The sequence below is a fragment of the Silurus aristotelis genome (genome assembly GCF_946808225.1).
Source record: "Silurus aristotelis genome assembly, chromosome: 25".
NCBI lineage: Eukaryota > Metazoa > Chordata > Actinopteri > Siluriformes > Siluridae > Silurus > Silurus aristotelis.
This window is the reverse complement of record NC_139598.1, coordinates 12,328,060-12,342,266: the sequence shown is the minus strand read 5'-3', so window position 1 is coordinate 12,342,266 and position 14,207 is coordinate 12,328,060. Positions and strand designations below refer to the sequence as shown.

The 14,207-nt window shown below is 38.3% G+C and overlaps 1 protein-coding gene across 1 annotated transcript; it reads left to right on the top strand.

Moving 5' to 3' along the window:
• The first annotated feature begins 7,587 nt into the window (after positions 1-7,587).
• On the top strand, positions 7,588-13,082 carry ino80c (INO80 complex subunit C). The gene is made up of 5 exons (XM_083529133.1): positions 7,588-8,153; positions 10,951-11,052; positions 11,283-11,394; positions 11,491-11,558; positions 12,696-13,082. Exons 1-5 carry the CDS (start codon positions 7,938-7,940, stop codon positions 12,825-12,827), a joined length of 630 nt encoding a protein of 209 aa, XP_083385259.1. The 5' UTR covers positions 7,588-7,937; the 3' UTR covers positions 12,828-13,082.
• Positions 13,083-14,207: the final 1,125 nt, after the last annotated feature.

Below are 14,207 nucleotides of genomic sequence, written 5' to 3'. Positions count from 1 at the left end.
TTTACTGTCACGTTCTTGCTATTTTTAAACATCGATGATCCATGTTATTAGTACATCAGGCAATAACCTTTTATTTTCCCCAGTAATTGCTGACAGACATCCAGGTCACTGAAATATATATTTTAATTTAAGCTCAACATGAATTTAATATTTCTAACAAGAGTTAGAAATACCAAAACGTTTTGCAATATTTACTGTCTGAAAGCCGAAACTGATTCGACCATCTATCTTTTTAATGAAAAGGGAATGAATGTGATGTACACGGACCTCCTCGAACATATTTGTATTATTTATATTCGCTCTCAATCTTCAGTAAAACTTTTGTTGCCTTTTTGTTTCCTGGGGATATAAATAAGCAGATGCACATATGCAATGCCTCTTAGTTATCCCTCACTAGGAAAAAGAGACAAATTGTTGTTTTCATAGCAGTTGCACCAAAATAAGGACAGAGAGAGAGAGAGCGAGAGAGAGAGAGAGAGAGAGAGAGAGAGAGAGAGCAAGGGAGGAGGACTTAGATGTATTATTCCTCTTCTGCACGGACTGCACTGTAAATCCAAATGCTATTATTGTAGGGGAAATAATGGATCTCTGTCTCTCTGCTACTTATTCCCCCCATACAGCAGTGGGTATCATCCTCAGCTCAGGAAAGAGAGAGATAGAGGGAAAATAAATCGCCTCAGATCTATTTCTACAGGGCTGAGTCTGACCAAACATAATTATTCATTTGGTTCCAGGACAGTGTATGAAATTGAAACATAACTGCCATTACTGTACTTTAGTCCATAATGAGCTAGCCTGTCACAGGGCATAAATCATACTTAAACTTCTAACCATTATACTAACTGTTAAAACAGAGAAATGAGAATATATTACCCATGAATCAGTCTCACTTTAAATGTAGTCTATATTGAGGAAGCATTAAAAACGTAAAAAAAAAAAAAACATCTTCCTTTTTCTTTCTTCTTACTCATGAATTCCACCTAGCGCTGTTTAGCAGCTAATTCGTCCTTCTTAGCATGTTGTTCACACCATATTTAGCATACCAGCTAAACAACATAAACCACTGTGTTGGAGAATAGTTTAAGGCCATAGAAGGTAAAACTGGAAAGTCAGCACACTGTCTGGAATCTGTTAATATTTTTAATTGCAACCTTTAGCATTTTTCCATAGACGATGATGCATAGTGCTGTAAAAGGTAGACCTGCGGTTAATTACCCTGTACCCTCAGTGCAGTAGAACAGTAAGTGCAAGGCTGTAAAACTCATTAAAACTGGTAACCAAGCTGCATCTGCACGGCAGCTTTTAGAGCTTTCAGAACTATTAGATGGGTAAAAACAGGTCATGGTCTTGATGGTTAATTAATCTCACGCTGAAAATAGGAAAATATGCAAAAAACAGAAGAGAAAACATATTTTTTTTGTGGCATGTTAAATGTGAAAAATATTCTTACACAAAATCATTTATTATTTTGTGCAACTATGCTTTGCTTACCTGAGACATTCACATTTACAGCCACACAATCTCTCCTCCAGAGTTTAAGATTTTCTGTTGTGGACCGTAGTCTTTATCTCACCAATTATATTTTTATTATGGTTTATGTCCAGGTACTGAAATGGCCATGATCATATGGTCATAAGCTATTCATCTTTTTTTGGATTTTGGCCATATGTTCTAGATCATTGTGCAACTAGAAGTTTCCCCAATGATGCAGTTGTAGGCATAGGAAGTCAGATTGTCATGTAATATCTATTGGGAATTCTAACAAGGTTTTAGTTTTTGCTCTTTGAATCAAAATAAATTTATACTGAATGCAAAACTTCTTGAATTCTTTAACTGTCTGGTAAAATGCTGTATTTTTTTTATAATGTGCTTCCCGTTAAAGTTCAAGTAGTGTTGCCTTCCAGGTGTTTACTTTTGTGGTTAAATGAAAGCATGGCTTTGGCATACTTGGTTATTTTAGGTTAGTAGAATGCTACCTTGCAGAATTTTCTGCCAATCCGTGTCTTTGATGCATTCTCCTCAATGTGTAGGAGAGCACAAAATACACATGGATCCTGTTACAGCCAGCTAACTTGTCGGATATGTTGCTTGTTGGATACATGGTTTGAGAAAGTCTAGACATTTAACTTTATGGAACTTGATAAACACCCTTATCTAGAGGGACCCACATCCGGAAAGTATTCACAATTCTTCCACCAGTTTTTCCACCATTTGTTATGTTACAGCTTTATTCCAAAAATGTATTCAATTCATTATTTTCCTCAAAATTCTACAAACAATACTTCATAATGACACATTGAAAGAAGTGTGTTTGAAATCTTAGCAAATTAATTTAAAAAAAACGAGAGAAAGAAAAAAAAAATGTATACTTAGTATTAGTATACTTTTTTTTTTTAAGCATCTTTGGCACGAATTGCAGCCTCAAGTCTTTCTAAATTTGATGCTAAAATCTTGGCACTCATTTTTTGCCAGTTTCTTCCATTCTTCTTTGCATAACCTCTCAAGCTCCATCAGGTTGGATGGGGAGCATCGGTGCACGGCCATTTTCAGATCTTTCCAGAGATGTTCAAATAGGTTCTAGTCTGGGCTCTGGCTTGGCCACTCAAGGACATTCACAGAGTCGTCCCGTGGCCACTCGTTTGTTATCTTGGCTGTGTGTTTAGAGTCGTTGTCCTGTTGAAAGATAACCTATCGCTCCAGTCTGAGGTCCAGAGCACTCTGGAGCAGGTTTTCATCAAGGACGTCTCTGTACATTGTTGCAATCATCTGTCCCTTGATTCTGACATCCCCACAGCATGATGCTGCCACCATCATGCTTAACTGTAGGGATGGTATTGGCCAGGTGATGAGTCTGGTTTTCTCTCAACATGACACTTGGCATTCAGGCCAAAGAGTTAAATCGTTGTTTCTCATGGTCTAAGAGTCCTTCAGGTGCCTTTTGGTAAACACCAGGAGGGCTGTCATGTGCCTTTTACTGAGAAGTGGCTTCCGTCTGGCCACTCTACCATACAGGCCTGATTAGTGGAGTGCTACAGAGATGGTTGTTTTCTTTAAGGTTCTCCTCTCTCTACAGAGAAACACTGAAGCTCTTGCAATGTGACCATCGGGTTCTTGTTCACCTCCATGACTAAAGCCCTTCTCCACGTTTGGCTGGGTGACCCGCTCTAGGAAGAGTCCCTGTGGTTCATTTATGGATAATAGAGGCCACTGTGCTCATTGGGACCTTCAATGCTGCAGATATTTTTCTGTACCCTTCATTAGATCTGTGCCTTGATACAATCATGTCGCAGAGGTCTACAGGTAATTCCTTGGACTATATGGATTGGTTTGTGATCTGTCATGCACTTTTAACTGTGGAACCTTATATAGACAGGTGTGTGCCTTTCCAAATCATGTCCAATCAACTGAATTTACCACAGGTGGACATCTCAGGGATGACCAGTAAAAACAGGATGCACCTGAGCTCAAATTTGTGTCATAGCAAAGATTGTGAATGCTTCTGTAAATTATTCAAATTTTTTTAATTTTAATAAATTTGCAAAGATTTCAAACTTATTTTACGTTGTCATTATGGGGTATTGTTTGTAGAATTTTAAGGGCCATCCCCAGCCACTCTTAGTGCCGGTCCCAAGCCCGGATAAATTGGGGAGGGTTGCGTTAGGAAGGGCATCCAGCGTAAAACATGTGCCAAATCAAACGTGCGGAGGATCCGCTGTGGCGACCCCTAACGGGAGAAGCCGAAAAGAAAGTTTGTAGAATTTTAAGGGAAATAATAAATTAAATTAAAGTGCTATGAAAACTTTCCGGATAAACTGTACAATGATCTCATTTATACAACTGAGCAGAGGAGGAGCCTTGTTCTTTTGCTTAGCCTCGCATTCCTGTTCTTGGTTGACAGATATAGAACTTTTAAATTCTTGAAGGACATCTACTGTACCTACGGTTTTCACATTCTGAGATGCTTTTCTGCTCACCACGGTTGTAAAGACGTTCCTGTAGCCTTCCCATCAGCACACTCCATCTTCCTGTCTTCTCTCATAAACAAGGCATTTTTTTTGTTTTGTTTTTCACACAATCTGTTTATAGTATTGAGTCAGCAGATTCTGATAAACACAATCCAACCCATCTGGATGCAACGTTCATGGCACGTGATTTCTCATTCAGTTTATATGGACCTTTCTCAAATTCCATGTCAAAGAAAATTAGGCACAAGAAAACAGTGTTAGTGCTGGAATGCTTGTTGTATTTCTCATAGCAAATATGTATGTATTTGTAGGTTTTACATGATGTATTAGATTTAGACATTTTTTCATCAAGCTATAGAGTTGTATTGTTAATAAAAAGTGCATAAAAGTGTTAGATTGGATTTATGATGTTATTTAAGCAGCAGATTGGTGAAGTAAAACAACCTTTGGCAGATATTTGGAATATAAAAATGGAAAGGAACGGTTTTGGGAGAAGAAAAATGCGCCATTTATTTTTGTGCTGAGTCGATTTCACTGACTCACTAAAAAGAGCCAGGATTCTCCTCACTACTGGAAACTGCCAGCAAAGCAGTTAGATGTAACCTAAATTTGCAACTGGACAGAAAAGATCATGAACCGGGACAAGGCCTGTCATTGTTAAGCAACTTTTTTTTTTTTTTTTTGCTACTGCTGACACGTCTACATTGAAATTACTTAAAATAACAATGATAATATTCTACTAAAAATACATTAGAGATCCCAAGACATCCTGTAAGCTATAACAAGTAGATAAGGTTCACATAATAACACAAAGAATAGGCTGCGTGATTATAAAAAATAAAGGTATAATGTTTTGTACTGTGATAACATACTGATCATAACTGGATCAAGTCTGGCAGCCTGAATGACTTGATAAACACAGGCTTACACACTATATCAACAGTAAGCCACAAACCAATCATCACATGATTTAAAATATGGTATACATGTAACCCTGTAACCCTGCAGCAGTTTTAGCCTGGGAGAAGATCAGGTTTATCCGTATGCTGTAAGACGTCCAATTTATGGCACTAACCTCGGCATGTTTGACCTTGCTTTTCCATTCCACTTTCACATTCCTGATTGATAGGAATAACATGCTTTTCCGTTTTTTTCCCCATATGGTGATTGATATTTAAAACCATTTAAAGCAAATTTGTATTTATTTTAAATACATATAATAAATGTGCAAACGTAGTATGTTGATAACAAGGCCACAAGTTTGAATTGTAGTTTAGCAGCCATTCCTTATAGTCAGACATTATTTGCATGCTCATGCTGGTTAATCTTTCAGATTAAAGCTTTATCTGCAATTCAGCTTTTAAATGTAATGAAATTTCCAGTCAAGTGAAGTGGCTTTTATTATCAGTTCAGCATATGGGGGTGTTACAACACAGAGTGAAATGGACCAAGGTGCTACATGAAATTAAGCATAAATTAACAAAACACAAAACTAACTATGACACTATGTGCATCATTCATTGCAACCAAACACAAGACACTGAAACATTAAAGATGGTGACAATGCAGATCTGAACCAGTGTAGTGAATGTGTGTGTGTGTGTAAATAAATTGTCCATATAATAATAAAAACTATGCATGTAAACATTGTGTCACGCACGGATCAAGAGTCGGAAAACGGAATCAAGTCAATTAAGCTTTATTTGCCGTAGTACACGAAGCAGGACCTTCCAGAGAAGCAAACGCCCGAACACTGGCAGGGTACAGCGCATAGGATGTCCAGGGATGATCTGTAGTGCAAACTGTAGCTCAGACGGTGACCGAGCGGGAAGGGGGGGTGGGGGGGTGGTGCTTATAAAGGGGAGTGTGGATTGGAAAAAGGTGTGGGTGATTAGCAGGAAGGAGAGGCTGAGCGAGTGTGCTGAGTGAGGGAGGGAGGCGTGGCTGGTGGTTCTCTGACACATTGGTGGTTCAGCAGAAGTTTGTGCAAAAAAGTTTCAATGAAGATGTTCTTCAGTCCAGACCAGGGGTGTCCAATCTTTTCCAGAAAGGGCCAGTGTGGGTGCAGGTTTTCATTGCAACCGAGCAAGTCTACACCAAATTCTACCTGTTCAAATCTAATTATCTTAATTTTCAATGACTATCAGGTATGACCATTGATTGGTTGGAATGAAAACCTCCACCCACACCGGCCCTTTGTGAAAAGATTGGACACCCCTGGTCTTTAACAGCCTTTAGTTGTATTTTTTCTATATAGATGTGATATAAGTTTCATTACAGAACCCCTGTGAGTCAAACTGTCCCTGAAGTTAGATAAAAATAGGATTCACATCAGATCACACATCAGATTGATCTTAATGGCAGGTGTGAACATGGCCTTTGTGTTCTCAAAGCGTCACGGTGGGTTTCCTCTGGGTTCTTTGGTTTCTTCCTATCAGACAGAAAACTTTTCTTTGGGTTGTATTGGCAGTACAAAGGTATAAATAGTGCATGGTGATGAACTGGTGTCCCCCAGAGGAGGGACACGGGGTACATCGGTAGGAAAATGCTGAGGATGGAGCCCCCAGGAATGAGGAAAAGAGGAAGGTCAAGGAGGAGGTTTATAGATGTGGTGAAGGAAGACATGCAGGAAGTTGGTTTAAAAGAGGCAAATGTACAGGACAGATTAGTATAGATGGATGATCCCCCTATACCAGGGGTGTCAAACTCAGGCTCGCGGGACAAATCTGGCCCGCGGTGTAATTATATTTGGCCCGCGAGATTATATCAAGTGTGTATTAGAGCTGGCCCGCCAGTATATAACGCATACACCGCTAATACTACAAATCCCAGAATGCTTTGTTAGTGCGCGGGCACGTCAGTCGAGACCGCTGAGAAACTCCGCGCTGAATTTACCCGGAGAGTTAATGACTTTGAAGCCCAGAAATGCAGATTTACACTGCTCAGTAATCCGTTTGTGGTTGACATGGGAAGCGCACCAACCAACATCCAAATGGAGCTGATTGAACTCCAGTGTAGGGACACGATCAAGTCAAAGTACGACTCTGTGTGTGCTGCACAGTTTCCATGTTTCCTCCCCGACACACTGCTCCAACTCCGTGCTCAAGCTGCTCAAATCCTCTCTGTGTTCAGCAGCACATATCTGTGTGTGTAACTGTTCTCTTTAATGAAGATGAACAAAACGCGGCTAGCGATTGTGGTCGTAATGGTCGAATAGTCGTAAGTTGACGTCTACCTGTATAAAGGAATTAGAAAGTCGAGAGAGAGAGAGAGAGAGAGAGAGAGAGAGAGAGAGAGAGAGAGAGAGAGAGAAAAAAAGAGAGAGAGAAAATAAACGAATAGCACTGTGTATTTTAAATTTTATTTCTCATGTGTTTATAATATTAAACTTTGGTTGTTCCAGATTTTTTCCAGATTTATGTTTATGCAAAACTAAAGTTTGTTTCCATATGAAAGGGAACATCTGGAGAGACGGAAAACATGCACAATTGCAGTCAATTTTTCAATAAATATTGAGTTTGGCCCGCGACATCGTCCCAGTTTTTAATTTTGGCCCATTGTGAATTTGAGTTTGACACCCCTGCCCTATACTAATAGGTGGCCCCTAATTGGGAAAAGCCGGAAGAAGAAGAAGAAGAAGAAAACATGTACCAGGGGACCCCAAAGTTAATTTATTCGTGCTTTATAGGGGTCCCTTAATGTTATAGGGGGTCCCGGACACCCCCACCGTCCAGCCACCCATCAATTCGAACACTGATCTTAACAGGGATAAAGTGCTTATTATTGAGGAATATATAATAAGGAAAAGGAGAAGTTTTGACAGCTGTATTGACACTCCAGGCCAGTAGGTGGAACTAAAACTCCATTAGGTTTGAGATTAGCAATCTTAATTCAAGGAAGAAGAACAAGCTACTGTAGCATGTAGGTATTTACAGAAACCTGGTTCTCCAACACTTAGCTGAATTTAAACAAATGGCTGCCCAGTGTCCAGTTGAGGCCTTTATTATAGGAGAGCCAACTTCTGCTGTCAGTAATAATAACGTTAAACATTTATCAGTAGCATCGAGTGCTCAAGCTAAAGGAAAGAAGCGAGCTATTAGCCCCGGGGCTCAGCCGTTCTCCCAGCCGAACAGCAGCAACAACAAGCGCAGGAAAGTGCACGTAGTACCGGGGGTCAGTCACACTCAGGTAAAAACTTGGAGAATTTATTTTATATTTATATATATATATATATATATATATATATATATATATATATATATATATATATATATAAGTACAGCACTCACATTACAGCAACCATTTGAGTATCCCAAGGGAAAATACTATAGAAATGAAACTTGGATATATTTTAGAATAATCAATGTGCAGTTTGTATAGCAATACAGATTTACTGTCCTCTAAAAGTAACTGAACATACAGCTGTTATTGTCAAAACACCCTAACTGAACATGTTAAAACTGTGTCCAAAGTGTTCATATTCTTTGTGAGCACTATTATTATCCAGCACTGGACACCATTATTAATCCTCCTGGACATAGAATTTACCAGAGCTGCACAGGTTGTTGCTGGGATCCTCTTTCACTCCTCCATAATGACATCACAGAGCTGCTGGATGTTACACACCTGGAGCTTCTCCACCTTCCGCTTGAAGATGCGTCACAGGTGCTCAATAGGGTTCAGGTCTGGAGACAAACTTGGTGGCAGTTGTCATCTTGGAGGTGTGTTTGGGGACTTTTCATATTGGAAAACTGCCGTTCGGACCAGTTTCTAAAGGGAGGGCTTCATGTTCTGTGTCAGAATGTCACAATACATGTTGGAATCCATCTTTCCCTCAATGAACCACAGCCTCCCAGTTTTCCAATACCAGCACCACTCATGCAGCCCCAGACCGTAATGCCACCACCACCATCATGTTTGACTGTAGGCAAGACACCGTTTTTTTGGTTCTCCTCACCAGGGTGTTGCCACACATGCTGGACACTGCCTGAGCCAAACAAGTTTATCTTAGTTTAATCTTAGACTACAGGACATGGTTTAAATAAATCATGCTCTTCCACAGGCTGGTCTTCTGCAAAATGTTTGCAGGCTTTTCTTGTGAGCCAGCTTCAGGAGCGGCTTCCTTATGGGACGACGGCAATGCAAATTAAACTGTTGCAGTATGTGGTGTACTGTCTGAGCACTGACAAGTGGATCTTCTGCTTCTGCAACCTCTAAAGCAATGCTCCAGCACTCATGCCTCTGCTTTTTGAAGCAGCTAATGCACCTGACGCACAGCACGAGGACTCAACTACTTTGATCGACCCTTGTGAGGTCTGTTCCGAGTGGAAACCCTTTTAGAAAACCTCTGTATGACCCTGGTCATGGTCACATGCCGTACAGCTGTGGTGTACTTACTTTTGTAGTTTGACATAAATGGCTGTTATTTTTAGAGGACAGTAAATTTCTACTGCTACATTGTACATTCATATTGAATACATCCAAACTATGAAAGAACACTTATGGATTATGTAGTAAAAAAAAAAAGGGGGGGTTAAATAAACCAGTATATGTTTTATATTTTCGATTCATCAATGATGACAGCTTTGCACACTCTTGCCATTCTCTCATACCATTTCATGAGGTGGTCATATGGAACGGTTTTAATCTAGAGGATCTCCAGTTCAACTCATCCAAAACCATTTTAACCTTATATAGATAGGATGATTGTGGATGCCGGGTGATCTGATACTTAGTACTCCAAAATGCTTTGGTGGTTAAATGCCCTCAATTTGGACTCAACCGACCAAAGGACAGATTTTCACTGATAATCATATATTATATGTGACATTTCTTGCTTAATGTGCTTTAGACCATTAGTTGTCTTGTGCAGAGGAATTAGTAAGTACATGGTTAATAGCCCTATTAGTGCTGCTTTAACTACTGTGCAAATCCATATGATGCCAGAAACACTCAGTTAAGTCAAGAGAAAAGACAGGCAATCATTCCTTATGAAATAAAGCTGAACAACAAATCTCAAGAACTTTAAATGTATTCCCAAAGTCAGTCTCTAAAACCATTAAACACTTTTGATGAATCTCATAAGGACTGTCTTAGGAAAGAAAGACCAAGAGCTACCTCTGCTGCAGAGGATACTGTACGTTTATTAGAATGATCAGCCTCAGAACCACAGATTTACATAAAAGCTTCTCAGAGTTCAAGTGGCACTTGTACTGGTGACACTTAGTCAATATTGATGGCAAGCTGAACCATCATGGCTACCACCGCATTTTGCAGTGACATGCCATCCCATCTAGTTTCCCTTAGTGGGAGCATTATTTGTCTTCCAAAATGGTTTCGGATTAGTTGGAATGGAGAGTGAAGGAAAAGCATCCAACAAGCACTCAACACATCTGGGATCTCCTCAGGATTGTTGGAAAACCATTCCAGGTGACAACCTAATGAGGCTGAGTGAGATAATGCCAAGAGTGTGCAAAGATGTCATCAAACCAAAAGGTAACTAATTTCTAAAATATACAGTTGAAAATATTAATCGTATTTTGGGATATTCAACATATTTTTGGTCTCTTCAAAAATCCATATTTCATTGTCTTTTTATTGTATTAACATACAATGAAAAATAAAGAGAAGCCATTGAACAAGGTACTGGTACTGTATATTTCTTTTAATATTATAACAGATATTACCAGCTGTATAAAGTTAATTGTGTTTAAGATATAAGAAATATTTTATTTATTAGTCTTTATGTGGCCAATTTATTTGCAGTCTTTATGTGGCCAAATTCTTTTACACTGAATGGACAGAAATTGTGGACCCCTGACTATCCCATTAATATATAAAATTTTCATTCAATGTTTTCATGAAGGCAAATTGCTGCTCGTGCCAGATCTGCCATGTTCTTAAACACTATTATTTATTATTTATTGCTGGTTATTATAATCATCTTCATATTTTTATTACTGTCTCCCCCCCGCCCCCACTTCAGATACTCCCTGTGGAAGTGACCGAAGGAAAGTCGGTTACTACAGCAGATGTAGGGACAGAACCAGTTGCTAAGCCTCTCTCTTTCAAAAACCCAAACTTTGTGGTAGGTCTCCAGACAACATATTAAACTACATTAGTGTCAGGAATTTATCAGAAGACCCTGAACAGAGCTGGATGTCTGGGTACTGCATTTCGATGCTGTAAAGTTAAAAATCTGTTGCTATAAAGTTGCCGTGTTTAGTTGAATTGATCTCGCATACATTCCAGTTTGCTCCTGTATTTATTCTTAGAAATGTTTTCCAAAAAGGCCTAACCATGTGCTTTTGTTTTTAGCACTCTGGTATCGGAGGGGCAGCGGCAGGGAAAAAGAATCGGACGTGGAAGAACCTGAAGCAGATTCTGGCAGTGGAGAGAGCACTGCCCTGGAAAATCACTGATCCAAACTGTATGTCTGAGTCATGCTCAATCTGAATTTATTATGCTTAGCAAGATGCAATATGTTTTTGATAAATGTATATCAGACTCTCTGGTTTCCTGACAGATTACAACATCGATGCTCCACCGTCTCTGAAGCCTTCTAAAAAGTATTCTGATATTTCAGGCTTACCAGTAAGTGAGCATTGTTTCCTAGTTCTCCATGCTATTAGTGTTTTGATGATTTGGTGATAAAAGATTCGAAAAATATCCCCCCGGCCCCCACAAAAAAATTCATAAATATTAACACTAGATTGACCTTCTTACATTACAACCCCACATCTGCACAAATAACGAAATGTCTTGCCTGATATTTATGAGCTGTAAAGTCCTGTGCTTTTACCTGTGGTAAAATATATTCTCTGGGTCTTCCTTCAACAAGTGTCATTTGTTTCTCCTGTTTTGTTTATTTGCAAAGTGACTCCAAGTTGCAGGAGAGAAGTATGACGGCTTTGTACTTCTTGGTTTTTTTTTTTTTTTGCTCCGTTTCGGCAGTTTTTTCACATAGCTGTACATTTGTGATTCCGATCTTCAATCATCTGTATATGCTAGTCAAACCACTAGAGTAAATAGCCGATTGTGCCTCATCCGATATGTGAAGTACAAAAGATTTTGAAACAAGAAAGAACATTTAGGTTAAAGCATACATACCCACTGATGATTGCTGTTTAGTCAATAAGGTTTAAAAGCTTTAAGTCAATAAGGTATAAGGGCTTTATTTTACTTTACTTTATTTAATACTATACAATAGTATACTATATACTGGCTATATTTTTTGCCGGGCAGCTAATAATTACATATACAGCTTAAATGCTAAGTAGATCCATCTTGATTTTTTATTTATTTATTTATTTTGTTTAGCATTAAAAACGTGTTCTACGCCATGTGTGAAAATGATATAGATTAGTTCACCTTTAAACTTAGATATAAAGTTATATTTATTATATAATGTGATAAATGCCATCTCATCATAGAATCCAATGTGATCATAGACTATATGCGCTTTTTGTTGAAAAATGCGCTTTTGTAATTCATGTTATTCTCTAGTCTGTGTTTCCATGTTGACTTTTTTAATGGTCTGTGCACAAATCAGGAATTTGCCACTTTAAAAAAGATGATATGCAAAAGGAACTCTGGTTAGTAAAAACTATGATTGAGGCTTGTACTGGGAGAGGAGCCTTTAAAAAAAAATATCCAGCGTCATGAATTCGATGTAGTGTAATGTATATGTATAGAGTTTTGTACCTGATGATGGTCATTTTGTTTCTCCAGGCAAACTACACAGACCCTCAGACTAAGCTACGATTTACTTCATCTGAAGAATTCTCCTACATCCGTCTACTACCTACAGATGTCGTGACGGGATACCTGGCATTACGAAAGGCCACCTGCATTGTTCCCTAATCATCATACCTGCAAACTGTCCAGTTTCCTGAGTATATGATTCAGGATCACAGAGACTGTTATGTTTATTTAACCCTGTTAATGCAAAAGCTGTATATATTTACATTATGCTTATTGAATAATATTGTACTTTATTTGTAGGATTCATGCAGACATCGATTTATCACTTGTTAATTAATTGATTCAAAAACTCTTTGGTTTGTTGCGATGCCCTGTGTTTTGTTTGCTGTAAAATATAAAGCTGGGCTTTTTGAAGTTGTGCCTATTCAGGTTTTTTAGCTTCATCTGGCTGACACAGAATTAATTTATTTTAGTTCCATTATTGTTAGTTATCAATTGTTCACTGAAGGACACTTAAATTCAACAACTGCAGCAATTAAATCAGGCTGTTTATATTAATTACAGTCGAAATCCTTCTTCATAGTTCTTGAGTTTTACTCTATACAGTAACCTCATTGATTTTCACACTGTTCCTGGGGAACCATCCACAGCAGCAGCAAGTAGTCTCCAATCAGAACAAACAACATCCAGAGGTAAGGTGTCAGGATAAATCAGGCAGTTCCAGAAAGAAAGGGGCAGGATTTGTAGTACCACAGAAGCATATTTAACTTGACAGAGGAGTTGGGGGCAACAGGAAGAGAGAAAATCATGCATTATTATTATTATTATTATTATTATTATTTAGTATTGTTCAGAGGTGGGAAGTACTTAAGTAGATTTTTTCGGTATCAGTACTTTACTTCACTATCTTTTAACTTTTACTCATTAAATTTTTACACAAATATCTGTACTTTTTACTTCTTACATTTTCAAAACAGACTCGCTACTTTAGTTTTAATCCATTGATTTGGTGAAATATATATTTTTTATTTCCACTGCGCGCAGATTTTAGACGAACAAACGATTTCCTGCTACTGCACGTTCAATCCACTGGTGTATAAAGTCCTGACTCTCACTTACCACAGAAGGCAGTAAGAAGTTTGGGGTTAATGTGGATGAGACAGAGGGAGTCAGTGATGTAAACATGACTGAGAACAGACACATTCCTGATCATCATCATCTTTTCTCTACTTGTGTTCTATATGTTGATCTTCAGCCTGGATACATTCATTAGATAACATTTTTAATTAGTTTTTTGTGTATGTATGTGTATATATATATATATAACTAAATATAGTTTTAGTCAAAACTAAAATTATTTTAAACAGCACGATATTTTTTCCTTTCTTTACTTAGATATAAAATAAATAAATTAACTCCAGATAAAAATATTTTTAATCAGTAAACTTTTTTTTATTTCTGAGTCTCAAATCAAACACCAAAATCCGCCATGATTCTCACAATTAACCCTCTGGGTGGCGTTTTGTGGGTTTTTCCCTC

What these genes read in the sequence shown, in the direction of transcription:
- ino80c (XM_083529133.1), top strand. Translation starts at nt 7,938, where the DNA reads ATGGCTGCCCAGTGTCCAGTTGAGGCCTTTATTATAGGAGAGCCAACT. An exon ending in TCAAAAACCCAAACTTTGTG is followed by an intron (nt 11,053 to 11,282) that starts GTAGGTCTCCAG and finishes TTTTGTTTTTAG; the next exon opens with CACTCTGGTATCGGAGGGGC. An exon ending in CTGATATTTCAGGCTTACCA is followed by an intron (nt 11,559 to 12,695) that starts GTAAGTGAGCAT and finishes TTGTTTCTCCAG; the next exon opens with GCAAACTACACAGACCCTCA.